This window comes from Sander lucioperca, chromosome 1 (genome assembly GCF_008315115.2).
Source record: "Sander lucioperca isolate FBNREF2018 chromosome 1, SLUC_FBN_1.2, whole genome shotgun sequence".
In the NCBI taxonomy this organism is placed as follows: domain Eukaryota; kingdom Metazoa; phylum Chordata; class Actinopteri; order Perciformes; family Percidae; genus Sander; species Sander lucioperca.
Genome location: NC_050173.1, coordinates 20,406,913 through 20,433,266, shown reverse-complemented (window position 1 = coordinate 20,433,266; position 26,354 = coordinate 20,406,913). Strand labels below are relative to the sequence as shown.

The following is a 26,354-nucleotide window of genomic DNA, read 5'->3' as shown; positions in this document are numbered from 1 at the left end:
TCATGGAGGCGGCCGACGGAATGGCCGATCTCCATTAACTTCATCATGCTCACTTAATTACAGGCTTGTTATTGTATTTACACCTAGTTAGAGCGTGCAGAGCCCCGATCTACTCGTGCCCAGCACTGCCAGAGTATGTGCGAGTGTGTGACAACACCTAGTTAGAGCAAAGATAACCCCTGATACACTCACTGTGCACGCGTATGTGTCGGAGTCCATGTGAATGTGTGTGTCAGGAAGAGAAATAATGCAATCAATTAGGCAAAGTTTGGGGGATCTGATGCTGCATTTGTGTGTACAGTATCCACACATCCTCCTCCATCTTTCATTCCAGTCGTCGTCTTTCTCTCTTTCTTGTTATTTCCACTCTGCTCCGTTTTCATACATGTCTCGGCCTTCCCAGCAATGCCGCCTCCCCTCTCTTCTCTCCTTCCGCCTCACACTCGCTCTTTAAGGGAAGCTATTTATTTGAACTACACTCCCTACTGTGCTCCGACTTGCAGCAAGGTTTGTCCCTCTTTCTTTTCCTCTCTGTGACTCTTAAATCATTCTTTTATCTGTTCGCCACACAGTGATTGAGGTGGAAAAGAGAAAGGCGTGAGGAAGGGGAACGAGGAGAGAAGGGGGAAAATTCTTTTTTCCTACCTTTCAGAAATGATGACATGATTGCTTTCGCTTGATCATGCATCATCAATCTTCTATTCCCCAGATAAATAGACTAGTTTGTCTCTCCCTGCCTCTCCTCTCCCCCTTTTTTTCTCCCTCCATCCCTGTCCTTGCTAATATGAGAGTTATTTGGTAATAGTTGCTGCTGGCGTTTAAATCAACCACACCATCTTCTATGTGTATGTGTGTGCGAGTGCACGTGTGATAACTGTTTGTCACATGGATGTTTTTTAGTCGCCATGACTGTGAGTTAGTGTGCTTTTTAAGTGTTTAACTACCATCAATCGTCTGTGTGCATGTTCTTTTAGTGTGTGTGTGTGTGTGTGTGTGTGTGTGTGTGTGTGTGTGTGTCTCACTGTTGATCTCTGTGTATCTAACCTTTGTTCCCTTGGGCAGTCAGTGGGCTGGTATTTATCCAGCAGCCACTAATGCAGCGGGCAGGAAGGACGAGACAGGAGATATGGGGATGGCGAGGACATGACAACGGCCATATGGAGCGTGTGTGTGTGTGTGTGTGTGTGTGTGTGTGTGTGAACTAGATAAATAACGGGCTACTCACTGTTTTAAACACGTTTTTAATTTGTTTGCTTGTAACAAGAACTATGATGACTGTTCCATTACTCTCATCGTTGATGTTCAGGATTTGAAGTAGTGCTGAAACAATAAATGGATTAGTTGATGGTCAGTTAGTCATTTATAAAGCAAAAATACTAAACATTCACTAGTTCCAGCTACTCAGATGTGAAGATTTTCTTTTATATCGTCGTGAATTTAATATTTTGGGCTTTTGTACAGTGTGTCGACAAAACAATGTCAAGACGTCAATTAGTAATGTTGCTTCAACTAACAGTTATTTTCATTATCGGTTATTCTGCAGATTCATTTCTGCATTGATTAATCGTTTGGTCTATAAAGTGTCAGAAAATAGTGAAAAATGCCCCTCCACAATTTCCCAAGACAGAGGGGTCTTCTTCCAGTTGCTTGCTTTGTGCTTTCACTTTACTTAATTTTTGTCATTTTTGCTTCAAAAATTATTAATCATCAATATAGTTGCCCGTTAGTGTTCTGTAGATTGACTAATTGATTAATCAACTAATGTTTCAGCTTTTGTTGCAGCTCTAATTGGACTACTGTGGTACTCATTGCTATTTTTTTCCCTTTTGCAGTTCTATAAAGTTTTTGCACTTCAGAAAATCTCATAGTGAAGGTGGAACTCTGAGTGAACCAAAATATAGTGCACACTGTCAAGGTGCTGCTGGTCCCCTCTGATTGGTGGGTTTTACCTGGGCTATGTCTACATGTATATGTTACCGGTGCGGTACGCCCATAGGATTTTTACCAGATGAAGGACTTGATTAATGCTGTAATCTAAGATCAGTCACAGACAAAACAAAACTTTCTCTCATTTCCATTTTCCTGCTTCTTCACCAGCGTCCTCTCCAGTCGACGCACTAGTATTCCTGATGTCGCTTGCTGCAGTCTTTGGTGTGATAGTGTGTTATTACTTGGTTTCATGATTCTTCATCTACACTGGACGCTCAGTATAATATTGTTAAGATTTGGTTTTGGTGGCCACCCTGTCTGGGATGGCAGCTCTCTTCTCTCTGGCCTTATTGCGGCCCCCCCGAAGAGATAACAAGGACAAGATATTGACTTCATGCTCTCATTGGGCTTTTCTATCGATCTTATGATCCTGTGTGTGTGCACATGCTGCCATCGACCCATCTGTTCAATCCTGTGATGCCCCTCCCGTCCCCTCAAAGTGATAACATTACTGGCAGATATCATTGGATCTGTTAGCTCTCCATTTAAGGGCGAAACACTCCTCAGTGTTTAATAGTGACGAGACAAAGCCAGTTTGCTCTCTGCTCCTCTTCCAGTAGGACTCTGCAGAACCTAATCATAGGGATGGAGGGGGGTGAGTCATCCAGGAGTGAACCGTTCACTGGACTGAAATGCACACGTTTCAGAAGCCTGTAGTATTGACTTTGATGCAGTTGAGGAAGTGAATGATCTTCCATTGAGTTTGGGCAATGATAACTCTTTTCTTTCCTCCCTTCACCTCCAGCTCGCGCAAAGCTGTGGAACAGAGAAAGAGATGTGTATCGGAGGCTGAAGGAAGTGCCAGTTAAAGCCTTGGCCACCAGTAGCTACTCGGAGATTAACCTGGCCAAACTCTTCCAGGCCTTCTCCTCCCTCAAGTAAAACAGCACACACACATCTGTAAAGACAACACCTGCCAAGAAGCTCCAACATCTGACTCAAAGGGGGACATTTGCACATTCAACTACATCGGTTTTCTCTGTTTTTGGTTTTCCAAATATATATAGTAGGGTTGGTGATTTTAGGCTTTGACCTCCTAACCCCCATATCATCTTCCCTGAACCTAATGGGCTTGTTATATGACTTGGAACCCAGTCACACCTCCCCCCCCCCTTTCCAGTTTCTTCACATTGACACTCATGACTTGACCCTGTCAACCTGACTCTGTATGGTAAAGGGGAGTAGCGTGTGTGTGTGTGGGGAAAAATGACTCATAGCAGCCAGTATACTCCAAATGCCGGTAATTAGCCAGTGATAGTGACCCCGGCCACTAAGACCACTGGATGCCTGCAGCAATCGGACACTTGTTCTGATTACCACCATTCATCCCGAGTGTGTGTCACATCAAGGGATGAAAGTAAGGAGGATGCGGGGAGTGATGGGGTGAGGGAGGCCACACGCATTGCTCCCTCACTCTTTTGTCTCCGTATCGAATAGCTGATCTCATTCTCCTCCACTGCCTCTGTTTAACTGATGCCATTTCATCCCTATCACTCTTTTTCTTCCACCCTCCCTCCTCTGTGCAGATTGTGTTTTAATGCCTGTAATTTTCTCTGTATCAGACTTGTATTGCTCAGGTGGGTGTATGTAGTGATTTTTTTTGTTGTTGCTGTAATGACCAGAATATTTCATATTTGATATTTTGATAATTGATGAGAACCATTTTGATACTGAAACCTCAATAAAAAGCTGAATGGATAAGATGTTAATCTTGTGTTATTGCATTGTGGGCGGGGGGGTGACAGAAATGGGTGAATGGATCCAGTAGTGTCTTCAGGTTTCCTGTTACTGCTGCACTCTATAACACAACAAACATGCCATGAAAGTGGAGTTTATCAAAAAAAAAATATATATATATATATGGAAAAAATTGAATATCTTCTCCTTTTATTAGTGTTTGGGCATCTGTTAATGTAAATCAAGAATCCCTTCACTTTATTTGACACGTTATTTAAAGGATAAGTCTGGTGATGTTTAATTTAATCTCAACAAATCCCACGAAAAGACCAAAACCAACAATGAATTGATGCCTGTGTAGCCAAAGCCTGATACATTATATTTTATTCCTCTGTACCATTATTGTCCAAAAACTATTAAAAACACCAATGAGCCACACTTTTGCCCTAGGTAACGTACGTCTTCATTACCATGAACCTGAGTTGATCCCACATGCACCGTCTGCCATACATGCTCACTACTGTAGTACATCAAATGTGTATTATTCCGCAGCTGTAAGTAGTCCCCAGCAAATGCACTTTCTCCTGTTTGAGTGTTGTTAGCTAAAAATGACAGTGCCCAGCTGATTTAGGAAAATATTTGGCCTTTTAAAAAAATAAGTTTACATTTTAACTTTCAGAAAGAGCGAATGGGCTTTGGGGCTGAAAGCCACAGACCGAGAAGTCGTATGCAAGTACTGAAAGATGGAAAAACATGTTTTTCATGGGATTTGTTGACAAAACAATTAATATAGAATATCACCAGCTTCATCATATAAATATAAGCATGTTTTTGTGAGTTTTACCAAACAGTGTTGATTTCTTATGAGATTTCACTTATTTCTAAATAGGAGTGAATGATTTGGATAAAAACCTCTATGGTATTTGTAATTTTCTATCACAGTATTATGATATAGTGCATTTTGTGAAAAATCAATTGAGAAGTGCTTATGACTAAAATAACAGACATGTTTGCTTTTGCCTAATCTAATGACTTGAATCCCTTCAAATCAAGGTGTTCCTTACATTGATGCCAAAAGTATTCACATTATATTAATAGGAATTGATATCATCATACACCGAATGGCAAAATGTACTAGGGCTGACATCGTCATATCACCTTATATTCTCTAATTACTGTATGTATTTCCTCTGCTATAGAACGTTCAGTCTTGTAACTCGCTACATGAAGTGTTTCACCATTTTCGTCCAAGAATTCTCCTTTGTGTTAATACAGTGGAGGGATTTTTACTCCATCCTGCCGCGTGCATTTCCATAAACACTGCACGCCTCACAAATCACTTCAAACCACAGTGACTTGTGAAGGCAACCTTAAGTGGGCTGAACACTTAAACCATGATTCACTATGCAATGGATAGAACATGCTGTGTGTGAGAGAAAGTGTCTCGGTGCATTTACAGCCTATTGCTCATAACTTTACATATTTATTAAATCATATCAGCTTCACTGCTTCTCCCACTGTTGGCTTAGCCTGTTTTTGGATTTAATCAACTGCCACTCACAGTAGATATTCACAGGACTGCTATTCCCACTATCGGGCTCCAGGTTTTTAAGGGAGGGCCCCGTTTTGTCCTCCCAGTTTGGAGTAAACCCAGTCAGATTGAGTCCCTGCATTAATTCGACCCAGCAAAGCTAATAAGGTCGAACAAGTCTCTTTGTATTGTGGTGTTAAGCTTTATTGCTTGTCGTTTTGACCAGCGATGGACAAGGTAGGCTTTGATGAGGGAATTAGTCCCCTATTCTGTTCCTGTTATTCATAGCGCGGTGGAACATACAAGCACCAGAGAGGGTGTCAAAAGGAGAGCTGGTCCTATTGCAAAGTGTCTCCCTTGTTGGAGCTGAAAAGGCGGTTATGAGACGATAAACCGCTTAATACACTGAGCTAATTGGATGAGAGCAAGAGAGACGGGGAATTAAGGGGCGATCCGAGAGGGGAGCGGAGTGCCATGGCCCTGCTATTCAGGTCTTTCATCGGGGCCGGTTCTCCGCCTGGGGGGGAGGGGGGGGGGGGCTGTTCATCAAAGCGCCTTTTAGAGCTCCTCTCCCGGGGACTGAGCGAGGACTGATCCGGCTGAGGCTGTGGAGTGATTGGGCCTATTCTCTCAGGCAGGGTCGTGGTGGGAGAAACGAGGCCCGGGAGAATCCAAATCACGGGCCAAATCAAGTCCAACAGCTGTGGGAAGGAGAGAGGGGGAGGGGGGCAGCGGTGATGAAAGTGGGCACGACGAAGTCAGACATTTTCTGGACACCTGGAATAACCTGCGAGAGTTGGGAGAAGCATTATAGCCCAGTGCGTTGACACAATCCACCACATCATGTTTTTTTCTTCTTTTTGCAGGCAATTTGGAAGAAAACACCGCATGATTGGACTGTATTCATCTTTATATATATATATATATATATATATATATATATATATATATATATATATATTCAACATTCATTATCATGATCATTCATGCAACAGGAAGCCTCGTGGTCTAATCCCAAGTGCAGGCCTGTCTTGAATGAAAGAGCACACAACAAGTGTGACTTTATAAATCCAGAGCTATTGCCCTGCGACAGCATTTCAATTTTCTCGCCTTTTTGCGCTGCAAAGAAAGTTTAAGCCTTGCTCCCAGCAGGTCATCCGCCTCCAGGCATTCCCCAGATATTAGGGACAAATTGGTTTGCCATTCATTAGTTATATTCACAATAAGATTAAAACTCCCCCGGACAATCTCATCAAAACCCTATAGGGCCATAAAGGAAAAAAACACACACGCTTCACCGGGCTTGAGCAAAAGAATAAGGAATTAAAAAAAAAACATGGAGCTCACACATCGCGGATGGTTTGGACGCACATGCAGGAGAAAATTGGTTTTTATCTTTTCTTTTTTTCCCCTCAGCTTCTTTTTGCATTATGCTCCAAAGAGCAGCTGTGTGACTTTGTGTGAGCGTGCGTGCGTGCGTGCGTGTGTGTGTGCGTGTGTGTGTGTGTGTGTGTGTGTGTGTGTGTTAGGATAAATGAATGTGCAGAAATATCCCTCCATCAGTCCCTTATAGCATCTAATTCCTGCTTGTTTGGACTAAACTGAGTGATTAACAGGTATAGGACCTGCAGACCTGTTAAACCACTGCAGGAATAAGAAGAGGGTTTTCACAGATGCAGACAATAAAAAGAGGGACTACATTAATCCGCAGGGTAATTTCACGCGATTTGGTCGGGCACCAAAGATGGGTCAAACGGAGGAGAATAACCATTGATTGCTTTAATAGTCCTGCATTAGTAGTGAGATCCAATGGGGGGAGGGGGGTGGGGGATTAGCTCTACGAGGTGTGTGTGTGTGTGTGTGTGTGTGTGAAAGCCGTTTGATGAAGTGGTTTGTTACTTCATTAATGACAAAGGGGACTCGCTTCCATCGACATGGCATTACAGATGTTAAGACCAATTTAGCGCCTTTAAAGGGGTTTAAAGGAAGTTTTGTGACGCCCCACTCCCTCCTCAGATAAAGTGGGCGATCTAATTGAAAACCCCTCGCCTTTGTCGCACGTTTCACATGTTGGGGATTAAGCTCATGAATATATGGTCAGTATTTTGTCAACTCGTTTTAAGAGGATAGACGCACGCAGCGCACTGGATTATACACCTAATCCATTTCTCTTATTCAGGTGGAGCAGTGCGCATCCACCTCTGCAGAGACACATTCCTCTTCGAAAAAATGTTTTCATCCTTCTCAGCAGGAATCAGACAACCTGTTACGGAAGTCGGATGTATTTATTTTACATTCCAGTACACTATTTAGTCAATTATATTAAAAATGACTTCTAATAAATTAAAAACATTTACGTAAATTGCTTAAAAATGTGTATCTTGCTAAATTATTCTTCAATGTAAGACAGAAAACACATTTATTTCTTCATAACACCTTTTATTAATAGTTCTATAATATTCTATTTCACATTGTTTATTTTTTCCTGGTTTAGGCCTATGTCAGTCCTAAAGGAATTTGAAATAATAAAAGAGAACTCATTTTACCAATGTAATTTATTCAAATTAGCATTATTAAACCAGAAAACTTACAATCACTTAATAAGAAATAAAACTAATTTCCTCTGGGAAAATTGTTGACATAAATAATAATCTAAAAATCCTAATAATTCATAAACACAGGTGAAATTCTACACAGGGCGACAGTCATTTAACACTACACCGAGTGCAAATTATCAAAACACGGTCTCCTGAAATATACACAACCTTGTTTTGAAATCATCCTTTTTTGTGGTACCATTTTTTTCCTTTTTACACAATATGTACAGTTTTCTTTCACACAGTCATGTCATTAGAGACACATCTCGGATCTCAACTTAGCTCGCGTGTCCTGGAGTCAGACTTAGTGACAATGCCACTGCTGTGATAATCAAAGACAGGGAGGAGAACTCTCAAATTGCCACACATTTACAGAAATGGTGCTGGAAACAACCTCAAATAACTCCGGTTTGATTCGGAGATTTAAAACATATATATATATATATATATATATATATATACACAGTGGTGTTGCTGAGTATGACTGGTGGACAGGCGAGCAGTGGAGAGGAGTCAGGCTTATAGAGAAGGCTATGGAAGGTCTATGGACAGTTTTCCTTTGGTTCTGGGGGGGACCTCCTCCAACTCACCTTTTATTATAGACGCAGACTGGCTCAGCCCACATCAATGCATACAGATTAAGCATGTCGAGCACTTGAGTTGTCCACATTTGAAATAGCACAAGAATCCTTTCTAAAAGTCTGGGTTCCCCTGCGGTTCTTCAGCTTTCTCTCTCTCTCTCTCTCTCTCTCTCTCTCTCTCTCTCTCTCTCTCTCTCTCTCTCTCTCTCTCTCTCTCTCTCTCTCTCTCTGTGTGTGTGTGTGTGATGACAGATCCTACACTTAAGTAGAAGTAGCCAAACCATACTCTGTTACAAGTAAAAGTCCTGTTACTTAAGTAAAATTACAGAAACATTATAAGCAAGAAGTACTTAAAGTATCAAAAGTAAAAGTACTGATGGCCCCTTTGGGTGATACTGCTATATATTATATTACTGAATTATTATAACTAATGCGTTAATGTTTAAGTAGCATGTCACAGTTGAAGTTAGTCAAATAAATCTTAAATAAATTTTTTACTTTTTTACACACTGTTGGGTAGTCCAATATAATGCTTATTTTTGTTTGGTATGTAAAATCCTAAATGTAGTGTAGAGTAAAAAGTACAATCTTTCCATCTAAAATGTAGTGAAGTATATAAAGTATTCAAATGGAAATACTAAAGTACAGCTACCTCAAACTTATACTTAAGTACAGTACTTCTAATAATTGTACTTTGTTACATTCATCCACTGGCACTGTGTATTTTGTTGTGTTTGCACATAACACAGCGTCTTAAAAAGCTATATACATGCTGTGTTGTAAAATATTGCATTATAGTGAAAAACTTGGATAATATTGAAGTTACTGGACTGTCATTCAGAAATGTGTGTGTAAGGAGAGTGAAACAATGTTACAATAGCTGTAATTACCAGACACACACACACAAACACACTCTTTTTTTAGCCAGTGCTCTTTTGAATTTGGTCGTGCTATTTTGTTGGGGAAACATGATGTAACAGCGATGGTTGAACAAGGGGACATCAGGACATCAGCCTCCAGAGGTATGAATGGGTTTTTGGAGGGGGACGGGGGTGTCATGGAATGGGAAGTAAGCCCAGGACGGGGAGGCCTAGAGCTGGTGTTGAGTGTTCAGCACACCTCCTTCCCTGCGGCTCCGTTGGGCAGGATGTTAAGCTGGGTAAGCTGAGCCGAGTGTTCCTTGGCCTTGAGGCGCAGCGCGGCGATACTGGAGGCCCTGCGGTCTGCTGCAGCTGCGGAAGAAGGGGCGGAGGAAGAGGAGGAAGGGTCAGGGAGGATGGGGCCCGCGTGGGAGGGGTTTTCTACAGGTGGGGCGGGCTGACGGAGGAGAGCTGCAGCGGTGGAAGCACTGGACAGGGGACCCATACTGGAGAAAAGTCTGTAAGAAGACAGACATTTCACAATCTATAACATTTATAGATGCTGAACAATGTTCAAGTTTAAAATTAGTCATTGCAAAAATAATAGAAGTCTTTTTAAGCAAAAACTGTCGGTATGCTCCTTACATTCGAGAGCAGTGTCGACACAAAATGCTGTCTGTATGCTAGCGGTAGAAGTTTGTTATTTACGCCCCTCAGATGTATTTTATTTCCTCTTAGTTTCTTCAGATTGGCTACAGTAGTGAAAGTCACTAGCGGTGCCTATAAAGTTATCCCAGTAATTTACCAGGAACTATGTGTGAAAGGCTTTAATAGAGAGGACGAAAGCAAATGAGAAGCTAATTGTGGCATATGGGGTGTGCAGCCTGTCACACCTCCTCACAGCTTGTCTTGCAGGATCACACGTTTGGTTAATTTGTTAATGCATCTAACAGAGGGATTACACACTGTGAATGGTTAACAGTATAACATATTTATAATCAGACAGAGACACACAGTGATGCAGTGTGACTGAGGTTTACTGTCAGTCATTAGAGTTGCATGTGTTGGGAGTTTAATATAAGCTTGGTTGCTGCTGTGCATTTTTTGTAAATGTGCTTGACTGCGAAAAATGCAGTTATTTGTTATACAATATAGGGATAAACATGAAGTACAGGTACAGATATTGGTAGGTTCTGGTGTAAATAAGTGTAAAGAACAGATATCAGGTCCAAGGGAGCTCTGTGCATGGGTGAAGCTTACCTGCCAAAAGTGGGTCCAATGAAGGCAGGGTGGCGAAACATGGCAGCCGTGCCCAGGAAAGTGCCCAGGCCAAGTGGGGTGGCCAGTGGTGGAGCAGCGCCGTTGTGGGGTGGTGGGGCCAGGCCCGGGAAGGCAGCGGCTGCAGCTGCAGCAGCTGTCCAGGCGGACTCAAGGGCAGGATGGTGGTGAGGAGGGAAGTGCCCTCCCTCCAGGTAGTGACTGAGAGGGTGGCCCGCTGTCAGGGGGCCGGGGAACTGCAGGCCTGACGGGTGGGCCTGCACCCCGGCCTTCTCGCGCTTCCTCCACTTGGCCCTGCGGTTCTGAAACCACACCTGAGGGCAGACAGAAGTGATGACACAGAGGTTAATATGAGCAGATATCAAATTTCATTTTCCTTAAGATGGAAAATGACAAATGCAGCAGCTTGATTCTAGAAATATGTATACAGGTTCAGGTGAAGAGACTGAATGTTTAAAAAAAAAAAAAAAGATCAATACATAAACAGGCCGTTTTTGTTGCATAAAGACATAAAGAGACCTTTCCTTGTTATGCAGGCCTCTCATGCTATAAATAATGAAAACTAGGCCTATAACTCCATGTCCTGCTACATCACAGCAATGTTTCATTGTAGTTAACATGAGTAGACTGTTGTATGTTGTGTCAGTGTAGTCTAACAGTTGTCTAGTTCAGGTTGTGGCCAATAGGTGGAAAGTCAACGGTAATTACATGCGAGGTAAACCCTGCCGCTCACGGTCCCTTAAATCTACTTTCTGTCTAATTAAACCCATGTCCCTGTATACGGGCTTAAGGGTGGGGGAGAGATAATTAAGAGCGGTGTTAACAAAAGATCCAGAAAATTACCGCTGAACTGGCTCCAATAACAATTAATGCGCTTTAAATTAAATTCTTAAGAGGTGGAGAACAAGTGACTTCCATTCCAAGAGAGTATTTAACTTTCCCACGCATCCACTGTTGCCCAGTTTGCACTGCAGAAGCACGGGGCGCTCACAATGAGCAAAATGTCAACATGAGGAAAGTGATTGTACGAGCTGGCTTGAGCGACAGGGACTGCGCACACACACACACGCACACACACACACACATTATTCCCAGAGGGCTGTTTAGCATTACACAGCCCCTCGGGAATTTATGAGTTTTTATCACCTCCTGATGGCGCCCGTTAAGTGATTTGTTCACCTACGGCCCCTAAAGAGACATCTGTTGTTTTACCGTCGTCCATAACCTCCCGGGGCTTCCACCGTGTTTGAACTGTCTCTCTGGTTATGAGCCCGGGCTTTCGACATGCAAGCCACGCTTTCAGTGCAAGGCGAATAAGAGAGAGGGAGGGAGGGAGAGAGGGAGAGAGTGGGATGAGAGGGGGGGCCGGGAGGGGAGCGGGGAGCAAACACCTTTAATGGTCTCTCATTCGCTCCCAAGTGCAAAGCATCGGATCAATGCAGGTCTATTGCAATCACATAATGGGAAATCAAATAGCATTATCCCTCCCCTCTTTCTCTCCATCTCCTCTCTCTCTCTCTCTCTCTGTCTTATTCCTCCACACATCTTTTTACTCACACACACATCTCGGCCTCGCCCCCTCTCTGCCCCCTCTGATGGGAATTCAAACACCATCTCGTCCCAGGAATATAGACAGTGTTTGCTCCTGCACTAAGTGAGCTTTTTATGAATCTCCAGCGTCGGCTTAATTGCCACTAAAACGTCCCTCATTCGCGTGTAATAACATTCAATAACAGGAAAGACCTTCCCAGCGCAGCGACTGGGGCCATTTAACACATTTTACTGTAATAAATTACTGCCTCAAATTGGCCCGTAATCGCTGATCCTCAATCAGTGACGCATATCACCTGTTATTATCCAGCACTGTGTACCAGGGACATTTTATAGAGGACATAAAACATTAGAGGATCCAGCTTTTTTCCTATTTGATTTACAAGTCACAGGCTTCTCTTTTCAGATAAAGATAAACAGAGCCACTTACTTGAACACGGGCCTCGGTAAGATCCAGACGCATTGCCAGCTCTTCTCTGAAAATAAAATGTATAATAAAAATTAAAAAAGAGGAAGAGACAGAAAGAAAAGATTCAAGGTTACAGGCCACCGTTTGGAAGAAACGTAGAATTGCTGTTTTATCCCCTCCTGTTGTTCGCTGTCAACAATAGACGACCGAAAATAAATAGGCTTGATTTTTTGTTCCCCTCCCTGGCATGGACTGAGAAAGACGCCATAGCCATATTCTATTTTCCCTGTCACGGATGGGTAGAAATAGGTCTAGTGATTGTTAGATTTTCCATAGCACAGGCCTGTCGCTGTAACAACATAATGGTTGAAATAATGACATCTAAACTAGCCTGCCACAAAGCAATTGACGCTCCGTTCAGCTGCAAGATGGGCTTGCAGTGTAAATTAGACCTACAAGTCGCCTTAAAGTAAATCGATTGGAAAATATGAATAATCCCAGTGGTAAGAAAAATCGAAAATGTAAGTTCTTGTGACAGTAAAGCTTTTACTTTCCAGGATAAAATTCGGGTGGATCAATTAGCCTGTCACAATCTAATTGAGTAGGAAACAGGTCTGAAATTGTATTTAGGCCTAAAGAGTTTGTTTTGTTTTTAAGCTCTATAAGCTCTATAAATCGTAATAATGAAACATGTCTACCAGTTTAAACCCCTGAGAAAATTCATAAAGCTCTGTAGTTTACGCTGTGCGTGTTATTGTGTGTGTACACGTGCCCTTGGGCTTGAGGTTAGGCCCTGAGTTTTTTTTTTGTTGTTGTTGCAGACTGTATTCAGCATAATCTCCAGCAGGTAAATTTAGCTGCACCGGTTAATTATTCCTCTTGAGAATAACACCGCTGTCATTTGTATGAACAGGAGCGGATACAGGTAACAAAACGTCCCCAGTGTTAGCACTTGCAGGCCTATTGTGTTCACTTATGCAGGGCACGGGTTTGGTGTTGGGCATTTTATGAGGCGTTATCTGCACAGTGTCCAGTTAAATTCAATTCAGTTTTTAGTTAAAGACGTGTCGAATTACTGGGGGATGTTTTTGGGAATGGTTAGGGGGCTGTTTAGGCTATTTAAAATTAAATGCTGTTAGCTTCATTATTACCCATAGAATTATTACAATACACGTTAAATGCGTTGTCTTTAAATGCGTTTCTTAAAATTGTATTTGAAGTGTAGGCTAGCCATTAATCGGCTAACAATGATGATGATAATAATGATAATAATATTATTTTAAAACACAATCAATTACTAGTGTAATTATTATAGGCTATGCATGCAAATTCTTAGGCCTTGTTTTATCGTTTTTAAATTTGTAAACACTAGGTCTATAATGCATTCGTATAATTGTAATAGTAATAATAATAATTTTGGGGATTATCTTTTTTTTTTTTTTTTTTTTTAAATTATAGCCTACAGCATTTTTTCATGTTTAAAAAACAAAACAAAATGCAGTTTAATTTCTTCTGACCTGGTGAAGACGTCTGGGTAGTGTGTCTTCTGGAAAGCCCTCTCCAGCTCCTCCAGCTGGTAACTGGTGAAGGTAGTCCTGTATCTTCTCTGCTTCCGTTTCAGCATCCCTTCCTCCGAGTCACTGCCCGCCGACAGACACACGCTGTCCTCCCCGTCCCTCACGTCCCCATCCCCGGCGTTCAAGCTCTCTCTCCCCTCGTCCTTCGGGGACAGAGCGGCAGCGTCCCCGCAGCTCTCCTCCTCCTTCCCTGTGTCCTCCTCGAATTTCAACGGGTCGAGCTCGACCAGTCCCAGGCTGCCGTCCTCCGAGCCCTCTCCGGGGCTCTGGTCGCCCTCTCCCCGGCTTAGCGCCGCGTTCTCCCGGTAGGACTTGCTGCGACTGATGCTCACCGGCGGCGCCTGGCTGATTTTGAGGCTGTCGCTGGCTTGCTCCAGGAGGAGCCGCTCCCTGTCCAACGTCTCTGCGTGGTCGTGGAGGTACTTTCCCCCGGCTCCGTACAGCCGGCGGAGCTTAGGTGGCAGGTGCATGTCAGTGCTGAGAGAAAGGGGGTCTTTCGTTGGCCCTGAGATGGAAGCGTGTCAAAGATGTCAAAATAACGAAATGGCAGTGAATACGCAAAGCAAACATATTCCTCTAGTCAAAATAAAGTGTAATAGGCATACTTCTGTAGGCATCTTTCTGACTTTACAACAGCTGTTTAGTAATAAACATTAGGCTAATTAGGCTAGCCAACTTTATGAAAACAAAATGATTCGCTGTAAACGTGTTTACTTGCTGGGTAAAAAAAAAAAAACTCTCCTTGACGCCTTAACTAGCCTACAGAATTTGAACATACAACTAGCTCATTTGTTACATGTTTATCCCTCACAATGCTCAAAAAAACTATGTATAGGCTAGCCTACTATCTTTTTAATATCAGCCCAAAGAAAACTTACTGTCAGCCGTCTTGTCGAGCTCCCCTCTGCCGGGCAGACCCGTCAAACTTTGCGCCCCTATCAGTCTGACCTTACAAGGACTCCTGCGGCCCAGAATGCTGTCTATGCAGTAAGAGGAGAGCAGCGTCGGGGATTTACTGCTCTTCCTCTCGCCCCGGTCGTGGATATCGTCCTCAAACTGACCGCTCATGTCGACGCTTCGGTTCATCTACTTTCTGTAACGCCTGTCAGTCTCCCACCCTCTCTCTCTCTCTCTCACTCTCTCTCTCTCTCTCTCTCTCTCTCTCGCTCTCGCTCTCTCTCGCTCTCTCTCTCTCTCGGGGTCCGGTGGTCTCTTCTTCTTCTCTCCTCAGGCCGGAGTGTCTGTTAGAACCGGGACCGTTCACTCCTCCTCTCTCTCTCTCTCTCTCTCTCTCTCTCTCTCTCTCTCTCTCTCTCTCTCTCTCTCTCTCTCCTCTGTCACTCCTCTGTCACGCTCTCAGCTAATGACAGACAGCGGTTTGGCTACCTCGCGCTGAGCTCCGGTCTGCCAGGCGCTTCTCCGCTCCGCGCACTCGCTCGCTTAGCTACGTGTAGGCTGTTATTGCGCGCCTGATTGGCTCCTATGTGTGTATATGGGAGAGAGACAGCGCGGAGCTGCTTTTTATATTTTACGATTAAAGTTAATTTGAGGAAAGGCCAGAAAATCCGTCATGGAGTGTTCTTCCTCCGTGGAACGAACTCAGCAGATAAAGTTACAAAAGCTTGTTGGTTTGATTTTAATTTTCTAACCTTTAAAATGTTTATAATTAGACTATGTGTGAGGGGCCATCAAAAATCATATATTAAAAAATGATATTCACTTGAATTAAATTATTTGATAATGACAATCCTGCAACTGCACATGTGTGTTTTAAAACATTAATCATGTGTAACAATGTAGGCCTAGCAAACACAATAACCAGCCCAATGACTGTTGGTCAAGAATAAGCAGGACCCATAACACAAGATCACAATTTTCTGTCATTTTAACATGTAACAGTAAAGCACGTGTAAATAATAAAAGAAATGGTGGCTGAATTACATTTCTGGCTCACGTTTAACGTATCTGCTATGAAAAAGGATTATTTTGTACACCTAGTCCTGTCCATATGTAGGTCTACAACAGGAATACAGTATTAAATCAATACATCAATACAGTCTCAACATCCATTACTGTTGCTATCAATTTTTTAAAGTTAAAGTTGTAACCCCTTTTTTTCAATTACCATCTTAAGGGTTCAAATAGGCTAGGCCTATATGGGCACACTTTTATTTTATGTTATTTATAGGCTATTGTATATTAATGGTAAGAAATTAGTAATCGAGATAAAAATATTAATAACTATATAATTGTTTTAAGACACCAGTATTGTAGACTAGTGTAATTATAGACGTTTTATATAGGCTTTGCTAATAATGATAATACCAATACTATTAGCCTAATAAACGAAAATATTAAATATAATTTAATAAAATCATTTTGTGATGATTTATTTGATATAGCTACATTATATACTACATTTTTTCCTCAGGCCAAACAAACACTAACTCTTGAATCCTTGTGCCAAGTGAAAAAAAAAAAATCTGGCGCGGAGTTTGTGTTCAACCTCAGAGCACCTGCGATGACAGCCGTGTCAGAGATTGAGTCACATAGAAATAGAAATATCAACATTGGGGTCTGAATTTTTCCTAAACATGTTTCAGGTTGTAGCATCTGAATATTGAGTTTTAACAGGAAAAAATAAGCTATCTATCTATCTATCTATCTATCTATCTATCTATCTATCTATCTCTTTTTCTTGCTCTCTCTCTCCCTCCCTTCAATTGCCTGCTCTCTGCTGGAGTTGTGGATTGACTTAAAAAGTGAGGGTGGCGCGACGGTGATGAGACGCAGCACAGGGAGTCGGGACAGCACGCAGGGACTCCGCTGAGGAGAGGGGGGAAGATGGAGAGATGGATCGAGAATGTAATTTTAAATGAAAGTCTATTTAACCCGCTGTGAATGGCATGACCCTTATCCTCGCCTCAGAGCCCATCACTGTTAAAAGGATCATTTTCAGAATTCAATCCAAAAACTTCAGCAAGCTGCAATTTACTCTCTCTCTCTCTCTCTCTCTCTCTCTCTCTCTCTCTCTCTCTCTCTCTCTCTCTCTCTCTCTCTCTCTTTTCTTCTTCTTCCCCTCCGTTATGTATCTGCACGGGCTAGAGCATCGCAGCAAACGAAAAATAACAATAAAATATATGTCCAGAAAATTGCACACGTTATTCTTTTTTCTCTTTTATCTATTTCTAAGCAATAGCTTTATGACCCTTTTGTGATTGAAAGTGGAATAAGAGCGCCATTGATCTGTTTAGTTAAGGTGCAGGCGCTTAGTAGATTCAATGCAGGTAAACCCAACTTCTTTTTTTTTTTTTTTTTTTTTTTTTTTTAACAGCCTCACAAAAATGTAACCAACACTGATGGAAATGTATCTACATGAGTAGAAAAACAATGCTTTTCTGATTAACCTTTTTGCGTAGCTAAATATAAAGTGTATGTTATAAGACACAACAAAGACAGTCATCGTGTTGTCTTCTGCATTTATTCCACACGGATCGTGTCAGATTTAATCCATCTGCATAGCTTGTTTATTTGCATGCACATCATTGTAATGGGTGTAATAACAATATAAAAATGTTATGCCTATTCCTGCGCGGTCACAAACAGACGTGCGTAATACAGACGGGTATTTTAGAGTCGCTCTGTAATTTAGGGGGCACAATTTGATTCATTTATCCGCGCACTGTTATTAACCCTGAGGAAGAAGAGATGTCAGCCGCCATTTCAGCCAGCAGGACACCCGCGCTTTGTTTAAATGCACTAATTACGCGCATACATTAGAGGGGGACGGAATAGTCTCAGCGCAATTTTCACATTTTCAATTTTCCGTTTATTTGACGTGCAGGTGAAGAGATGGTGAAGAGAGGCCGCCTTCCGTTTCAGCACCACCTCACCACCGCCTCCCCTGTATTTGCATAACATCCTAACTTGATAATATCCAGGGGAAGCACCGGGTTGCATGCTTTCTGTTCCTTCATAAGCTCAGACACTGCTGCTGTGCTACTGTGTATTGGTCTGTAGGCCTTTCTGGTGCCATGCACCTTGGCCATTTAATTGAAACATATATATTCAAGTCAGAAGAGGATTTGGTGTATTAGCCAAAAAACATAGCATAAGTACATTTAACAGCTCTTTCCTAAGTGATGCAGGCTATCTCTGCTCCCTTTCAGACTATCCAGTGAAAGCCACGGAAGTGATATAGGCTAAATACTGTTCATCATTTAGGACCAGTTGGTTGTGCTTTGCCTTGCGGGTCATTCAACTGGCGCCATCTCCTGGACGGAATAGCAAACTGCTTTAACTGGTAAGACCCATTTATTACAATAGCCTATAACAGAAACTCTGAAAAAAAACCCCATTGTTCTGCCTTTATATTGCACAGAAATTTATTATAAAGTCATTTATTGGACGTTGAACCCCACATCCATACAAGAGACATGTATCCGTTATTTATTTTGCATTCAGATTTCTATTATCCCACAAGTGTGTCCCTATACGCAACACGTGTAAATACTGGTCCCCAATGCAATACTAATGCACCAACTGGCTCGTGGCCTTGGTGACAACGACTCATCCTCCATCCATCCTCGCGCTCTGACATAATTGGACACTTGCTCTTGCTCGAGAGGCCAAGCAGAAAAAGAAGGAAAGGAGGTAGAGAGAGAGAACGTGTGTGTGTGTGTGTGTGTGTGTGTGTGTGTGTGTGTGTGTGTGTGTGGAGGGGTGGGAGGCTTTTAAGGCGCGCGTAAGCAAAGTTAATTAGCGGTTATTAACAGCCAGCATAATGAGAGCGAGAGGGAGTCAATTTAATGACTTTGTTAGTGCGAGTTCAGAGCGACAGGCGATGATCGAAACAACAAAGGCGAGCGCGCACGCTGCCATCATCCGTAATTTCCAGCGGTAATGCGGTCTGATCAGAAACAAAGGGTTCTAATTTCGTTCAACTGACTCGATAATTTGTCCTTATGTAAGGAAAATAATTAATGACTTAATGCTTCAACAGAAGTAGCTTTCTTTGGGGGGGATTTCGGAGACCTCGTTTGCTCGAGAAGGTCGTAAGGAAATCAATTTCCAGGCCTATAATTATTTACATCACGAATTTAAAACGTGGATGTGTGCCTTTGCTCCCGGTTAGTTAGTTAGTGTGCAGACGAGTGAGAGTCTATTAGAAGAGGATTGAAGGAGCCTCCAAATCTTCTTCCCTCAGATAAATTATGTGTGGCAACAAATGAGCCGCTTGTCATAATGTAGTGTTGTAGATTTTGCCATGCGAACACAAAGAAAATCATGCAGAATTTGAAAGAAATGTAGGTTTTTAAAGCTACATGTGAAGTAGAATCAAACCCAAAAGATACATTTGATATTTAAGACTCATCATACCAATGTTGGAGGTTTTAGTGACAGATGATTGGCTACCGAGCTCTGCTGAAGTGAAGGCCCTCACGCCTGTACCTGTTCCCGGTAATGTGCCAGGTTATTGTGGATACTGCATCGCTAAATTATCTGAGGCGTGTGCGTCTTTACGCATGATTTCATCATTCCACAGATGGGTTGAGTCGGAGGAAAGATGTGAGCGCTATTATCGATTGCGGGAACATGAGCCGCCTGCGGGCCACTCTTGGATTCATGGCAGGTGCATAGGTCACCCACACTAGAGCGGCAATTTCACGGCCCCCATTGTCTCCACTGATTACTGCTTTGATCACAGGAATCAAGAGCCCGAGACTCTCGTAAACCCACTACGGAGTCCAGGAGCTCGTGAGCTGAAGAGGTCATCATCATCATCATCATCATCATCATGGCCATCATCACCTGCCACATCATCATCATAACCGTCATCATCATCGCTAGTTGACCATACAAACCTGGGGTGCCGTGTGTTTTCACAGCCGCGTTGCCCTTTTATTGATTGCGTGCCTTAATTTTAATTCGATTGCGCGAGTGTCAAAAATTCCGCAAGAATCATCCTTGTAATGAGATAATCAAAGTAATATATGCAAATCAGTTATGTTGCCAGCTTATCAAAACCAGAGTGCCCCCCCTCGAGTCTGAAGAAGTCCATTTATTCAGTTAGTGGCAATACCTTGCGCAAATGGCGCGATGCAAATGACAGTTGATTAGACTAAATTAAGAACCTTGTTTCTCCCTGACCTTGTCTGAGTTTTATGTAAATTCTTTTTTTCTTGCTTTAATGTGACAAAAATGCACTTTACACCCTGGCCTATATACATCTGAACAATATTTTCATGAGAGAAACAATGTCAGCCTCAAATAACTCACTGTTTCAATAGGTTGGATGGTTCTTTCTGACTCTGTCAGTCTGTCTGTCTGTCTCTCACAAATCTCAGTATACCTTGACCCCGGTCCAGCTCCCACAGCGACAGAAAGTGTGCCGTTAGAACTTCCTTGCTGTGGGGGAGTGTGCCTTGAAGATAGACTAGGTGTGTGTGCCTCTGAGTGTGTGTCTGCATGTGTGTTTACACAATTATGTGTACTCATGTGTGTACCATAACATATTGTCTTAGGGGACAGTGAGAGTGCAGTTGAGACTTCCTCTCTGTGGGGTGTGTGAGGCCTGTAGATGGAAAAGGAATAAATCCAATATAGATTGCAGGGCTGCGCTGCCTCCCGCTGGGGACCCTCAGACTTGCAGGCCAGAATCGAAGTGCTTTTCTCCTCCTAAATTGGCCTGAGAGGCCGCTGGAGCAACCAAGCTACACCCCCAACACTGGGACTGCCTACGACCTAATGATGGTGCTGGGGACAGACATATGTATACACAGAGACAAGACACGTGCGAAACTTGCACACAATCATTGCCAGATTGATATAACATCAGTCACACACTTGCACCAGTCAAACACACACTTGTAAACACACCCTCCTCGTTCTCTGATGTTGAACACACTCATTCCTTGTCCGAAGACCATTCACCTCAAGTTTCCCTCTTCACATCTCACACCACCCCTCAAGACTACCTAGCTAAACTGCAGATTTAGAGGAGGCATCCTCACCACCTGTCCACACACTCCAGAGGGAGGGATGAATGGTATAACTGGCACCACACTAAGTGTCTGGACTGATACATATTCCTGCCCTTTGGTTCCCCTACAAGGAAATCACCACCAGCAGCCCAGCGCCATTACGCTTCCTGCCAAACATCCAGCCACTGTCATTTTGGTTCTGTCCAGGGAGCTAATTCTATTCGTGATGAGGTGTCTGATGTGTTGCTGGGTCGGGTCCAGAGACAGTGTGACACTAAATCTTATAGCTGGAAATTTGTTGTGGCTCAGTACGCCTCATTACCTGCTCATGGGGTATTTCATGTTAACTACAGCATGTCACCACATAGCTCATCTAGAGGGTAACAGGTTGCAGAGGTGGATACAAATATATAGAACAATGCATATATATTCACAACTCACTTTGAACTGACAACTGGAATTGCTTGGTTTTAGGATGCCTACATGGTGTGAATACTATATTGTTGCAGTGACCATAGCTTAACATCACCATTTCCAACTAACTTTTAACAACTGCTCCTTCTCTCATAAATGCACTTGTGTTATTGACATTTATACACAATTTCACAACAATTTCCTGTCCTACAAAGGCACAGAGCAGTAAAGTTGAGAAAACATGCTTTTAAGTTTTCAAGCTGGCCAGCACTAAGGTTGTAATAGCCTACCTTAATTTAAACCTAAATAATATCTAAAAAATGCTTTGAAAATGTCGTGTCTACAAACACAATCCGTTTATTTTTTAGGACTGACTAACTGAATTAACAAAACGATGGTTAATCAAAATTTAAAACATTTTCAACTACAGACGATAGCAAGGGGGGAAATAAATAAGTAAAGGTACTTTTAGCTTTAGCTAGCCATGGCTTGCTTTCCTAACATTTGACATAGATCTATTGCTTTAGCTGTCTTGTTGGCTGTCTTTCTTTCTTTTCCCACATATCAACAAACCAGAGTGCAGTTGGCTTGGTTTTTAGCTCGGTTTTGTATTTACTGCAAAATAAAAAAAGCTGTTTTAAGAGAAATTAAACCTTTCTATGAGCATTTTGATTATGATTCAAGTCCTAACTCAATTTTGAACAAATATTTAGTTACTGCGTATTGGCTTTGTAGGGCAGTACAGAGCTTCGAACATGTTTTCTGTTCACATCTTCTCCTTTGATTCATGTGCCATATTACTCTCTTTAAGCGACTTAAGCGACCCTCGTCTCCTTCCTTGTCCATTTATCTTTACTTATCTTTACTGTACCATCCTACATCTTTTCTCTCCTTCCTTCTGTTCTCTACTATTTTCCACTTTGTATTTTCTCCCTTTCATCTCCATCACGCCTCTTGTCTCTTGACGCTAATCCACCTTTCACCTTGTTTTCTTTGCTATGGTGCATTACATTGTTTTTCTTACATCAGCCCTACTGTTTGTGGCTATTTCCATGTCTTGTTTTGATTTATAACTCATCTGTGACTTTGTATCAAAGAAAAAACTTATTTGGAGATTGTGTTTCATGTGTACAGTATTTGCTCTGCCATAATTCAGCACAAATGCATACTAAATACCTTGAATGCAAAGACAAACCCATGCATTACACAAACATAAGCCACAAACAGATACACAACAAAATCCTTTTGACATCAATAATTGGTAAATCCTCTGATTAACTTGTAAGAATTGTCCTTAGAGTGCTTAAGTAATTGTGTTTGTGTGTGTCCTTTTTATTGCATGCACCCCATCTCTTTAAAGCACATCTTTATAACCAAGCAATTCCAAAGCAATTTTCTCTGTGGGAGGAGAGTGTAATTTTCTATTCTGTGACACTGTGATGTGTAAGAAACTGGGAGCTGGCGCTAAAAGGCGTCTGTAGCGTGTGTCTTGGTGTGGGTGTGAGCCGCTTTAATGGCCAATGCGGGGCGGGTGGCGCTGGTGGTGAGCGGGTGCATGTCAGAAAGGCCATCATTTAATGACTCCCAAATAGTGCCCTCCTCGTTAGAGCTATCGTCCTGGAAACACTAGACTGTGAACCAGGAGAGCGCCACACGCTGCAACAGTCTTTTATCTTCCTATTAAACCATTTGCATAACATTACCGCGATAGATAGGATTCAGGAGATACTCAACCTACTCAGGGAGAGACAGAGAGGGTATACTACATGTCCTTGCAAATCTAATCAGCGTTAAATAGAGCTGTCAAATGTGTGTGTGTGTGTGTGTGTGTGTGTGTGTGTGTGTGTGTGTGTGTGTGTGTGTGTGTGTGTGGTGGATGTCTCATGTCAGGAGTCATTAAGCTGCAATAGTGTGTAACAGGGCTGTAATTACAAAATACAAGAATCTCAGCTATTTCTTGTAGATGTGACATCCAAATACAGCAGTTAACTACCAGTGATACACAAGATGAGAGGCCAGCTGGTGGTAGCTCACATGTCATGTCCACCTGTGTCCTTCACAAAGTTTTTGTATTGTAAGTATTTTTTGACCATATTGAGCAATGTTTACATCGCTTCTTTGTACTCTACAGAATACAAAGAAGTCGCCAATTAGAACTAAGCGCATCGCTACCATCAAAAGAAATCTGATGTGGTTTGCGTTGATGGTTGAACTTTGTGTGATATCATCAGGCTAACAAACTTCCATTTCATGTTTTGTGTACATTCAACACCAGTCTATACTGTATAGTGGTGTTTTGCTTTGTGTGTAAAAGAGTATACGTGACAGTGGCTTTCCCCATGCTCAAACGAGAATAAAGACAAGACAAATAATCTCATCAGAGTAACGAGCAGGAAAGTGTGTAAGCACACACTAATTAGTTGTTGCTACTTGCTACTGCCTGATTAATTTAATCAGAAGTACACAGTACAATGCACTGCTCAGGCTCTGGTAAAAGCATTTTTTTAACCACTAGAACTCTGGCTATGCAGTATATTGTCTTTAAGGTTTGACTATCATTTGAAAATCCCTGAATGTATCTGGACCATATAGATGATACATATTGTAAAGTATACTATATGTATGGCATTGCAAAAGCAATAGTGCATGCTGGCTGACTTGATAATATATAATACCATAATATTGGTAATCGAAAAGGCCCTGCATGCCCTGCAACAAACATGTGCTTGATTGACATTGACTCTTCTGTTAGCTTTGTTGCACCTATTGGGGCTGGACAAATCACACCTTTATAATTCTTACTTATGCATTGAGTTTGGGGACTTTACATTATTCCCAGAATAGATTCACCCAACTCTAATTAGCCAGAATAATTGACAACAGCTGTGTAGGTGTGCTTTAAAGAATTAATTCACCCAAATAACACAATAAGGAAAAAACGCTTTTTCTCAGATAAGCATATAGCCATGCAGACTTAGTTTCACAAGGCTGAGGTTTTCTGTGTTTGACATTTCTGCCACCACTCCGATACAATGTTTTTTGTTTGTGGTGCTATCCTAATGGAAACAGTCCACAGCGAGGTCTTCATTGTCTGTAGTATCTAGGACATTGATTCTGAAAAAGACACATTGCAATGAGTTTTATTTTTTATTAATTTAATTTTTAAAGATTTGAGCAGTACTTACAAAATTACTTTCATGTCTATTGTATTAAGGTGGCAAAAGAAGTCTTGAAAGCAGATACCTGAAAACATTGGCCAATAAAACCAAACAATACTGTGTGTGTGTGTGTGTGTGTGTGTGTGTGTGTGTGTGTGTGTGTGTGTGTGTGTGTGTGTGTGTGTGTTCTTGTTTAACTATATTCGTGGGGTCCAAAAACCGGGAATACAGTATACTTGTGGGGTCCGGACAGCTTTGTGGGGCCAAAATGCTGAACCCCACAACTTTAAAGGGCTGTTTGAGGTTTAAGACTTGGTTTTAGGATTAGGGTTAGAATTATGTTATGGTTAGGGTGAGGGTAAGGGTTAAGGTTAGGCATTTAGTTGTGATGGTTAAGGTTAGGGTAAGGGGCTAGGTAATGCATTATGTCAATGACGGGTCCCCACAAAGATAGTGAAACGCACTTGTGTGTGTGTGTGTGTGTGTGTGTGTGTGTGTGTGTGTGTGTGTGTGTGTGTGTGTGTGTGTGTGTTTTTTTTAGGTGAAACTACCCTTTAAAGAAGGTCCGAGTATAGAAAAAGAGGTTAGAATAGCATATACATTGTAAGTAGGTATGAAGGTTTGTGGACTTGTATTTGCTATGATGAAAGGCTAAAGATGCCACACAGAATATGCTAGTGTGTGTGTGTGTGTGTGTGTGTGTGTGTGTGTGTGTGTGTGTGTGTTTGAGAGAGAGAGAGAGAGAGAGAGATTGCTTGCATAAACAAGCAATCTCTCTCTGTGCTAGACTATGCCAGGTGAGTGTACCATTTACCATCACGCCATTGAGTTCAGCAGGCATCTAATAACAAAGCATTTATGGCCCACTTACACATGCATAGATATAACTATCAGTAGGCAACAACAGTCTCCTCTCTCCCATCTCCAGCGATTCCTTCCTCTCTTAAAACACACAGGCACCATCCGGATTGGACCCAAATACTCTAGAATTCTATCATCAGAGTCGGGATGAAATTAAAATCACTCAATTTCTTTCTCCATACAAGGAGCAGATCAATTTCCGGAGACTGGGACGTGATATTTTCCTGCCATTGGGCTTTCTCGTCTTTGGCACAGCACCCTGACTGGCTGCCAGCGGGGGGCCCGGGCCTGACTGCACGCCTCGCCGGAGAACAGTTACTTCTGCTGCGGCGAGTTTATTTGCGCCTCGCTATAAGAATTGCCATCATTTACCCTTCCCCAACACCTCCCAAAAAGAAAAGAAATTGACAAGAGGGGAAGCGAGGCAAGACTGAGAGAGGCGAAATTGATTCTTTTTGATACATGCTGTATGGGGGACATTAGGTACCCCTCGTTTGACAATCTATTTCAAGAAATGAACTGAATACATTTTTGCCTAAAGTAATGTATAGGCCTTTTGGAGGCCTTCTGCTGTTGTTCATATCAAGAGCTCGCTGCAGCATGCAGAGGTTAACCTGTGTATTATGCTGGGTTTTAGGAGAAGCCAATTAATCAAGCAGCTGTACAGGAATAATAACTCACTTTAAACAAATCAGTAACTCAGCGTGTGTTAAGCATGACGAAGTTAAGGACATCTTGATGAACTTGTGGAGCATAAAATCCGGAGAGATGGTGGCCCCCAACTTTTCAGGCTGCTGACACGTTTGCCTCCATTGCAGTCTAAACACTTACGGGCGGTTTCCCAGACAGTGTTTAAATTAGGCCAAGACTAGGCCTTAATCTAGAATA

The 26,354-nt window shown here is 42.2% G+C and overlaps 2 protein-coding genes across 4 annotated transcripts in view; one reads left to right on the top strand and one right to left on the bottom strand.

Annotated features, from left to right (window-relative positions):
- pola1 (polymerase (DNA directed), alpha 1) overlaps window positions 1-3,698 on the top strand; it is a 52,038-nt gene extending 48,340 nt beyond the window's left edge. For all 3 annotated transcript variants that reach the window (XM_031282079.2, XM_031282077.2, XM_031282078.2), the window contains exon 37: window positions 2,735-3,698. In XM_031282079.2, the coding sequence (XP_031137939.1) occupies window positions 2,735-2,871 (137 nt within the window). In that variant the 3' untranslated portion in view covers window positions 2,872-3,698. The remainder of the gene's footprint in view (window positions 1-2,734) is intronic.
- A 5,592-nt stretch (window positions 3,699-9,290) lies between these two features.
- On the bottom strand, window positions 9,291-15,522 carry arxa (aristaless related homeobox a). Its single transcript, XM_031282206.2, has 5 exons — window positions 14,929-15,522; window positions 13,991-14,555; window positions 12,495-12,540; window positions 10,496-10,827; window positions 9,291-9,753 (listed from the first exon to the last, which is right to left on the bottom strand). Exons 1-5 carry the CDS (start codon window positions 15,134-15,136, stop codon window positions 9,486-9,488), a joined length of 1,419 nt encoding a protein of 472 aa, XP_031138066.1. The 5' UTR covers window positions 15,137-15,522; the 3' UTR covers window positions 9,291-9,485.
- Window positions 15,523-26,354: the final 10,832 nt, after the last annotated feature.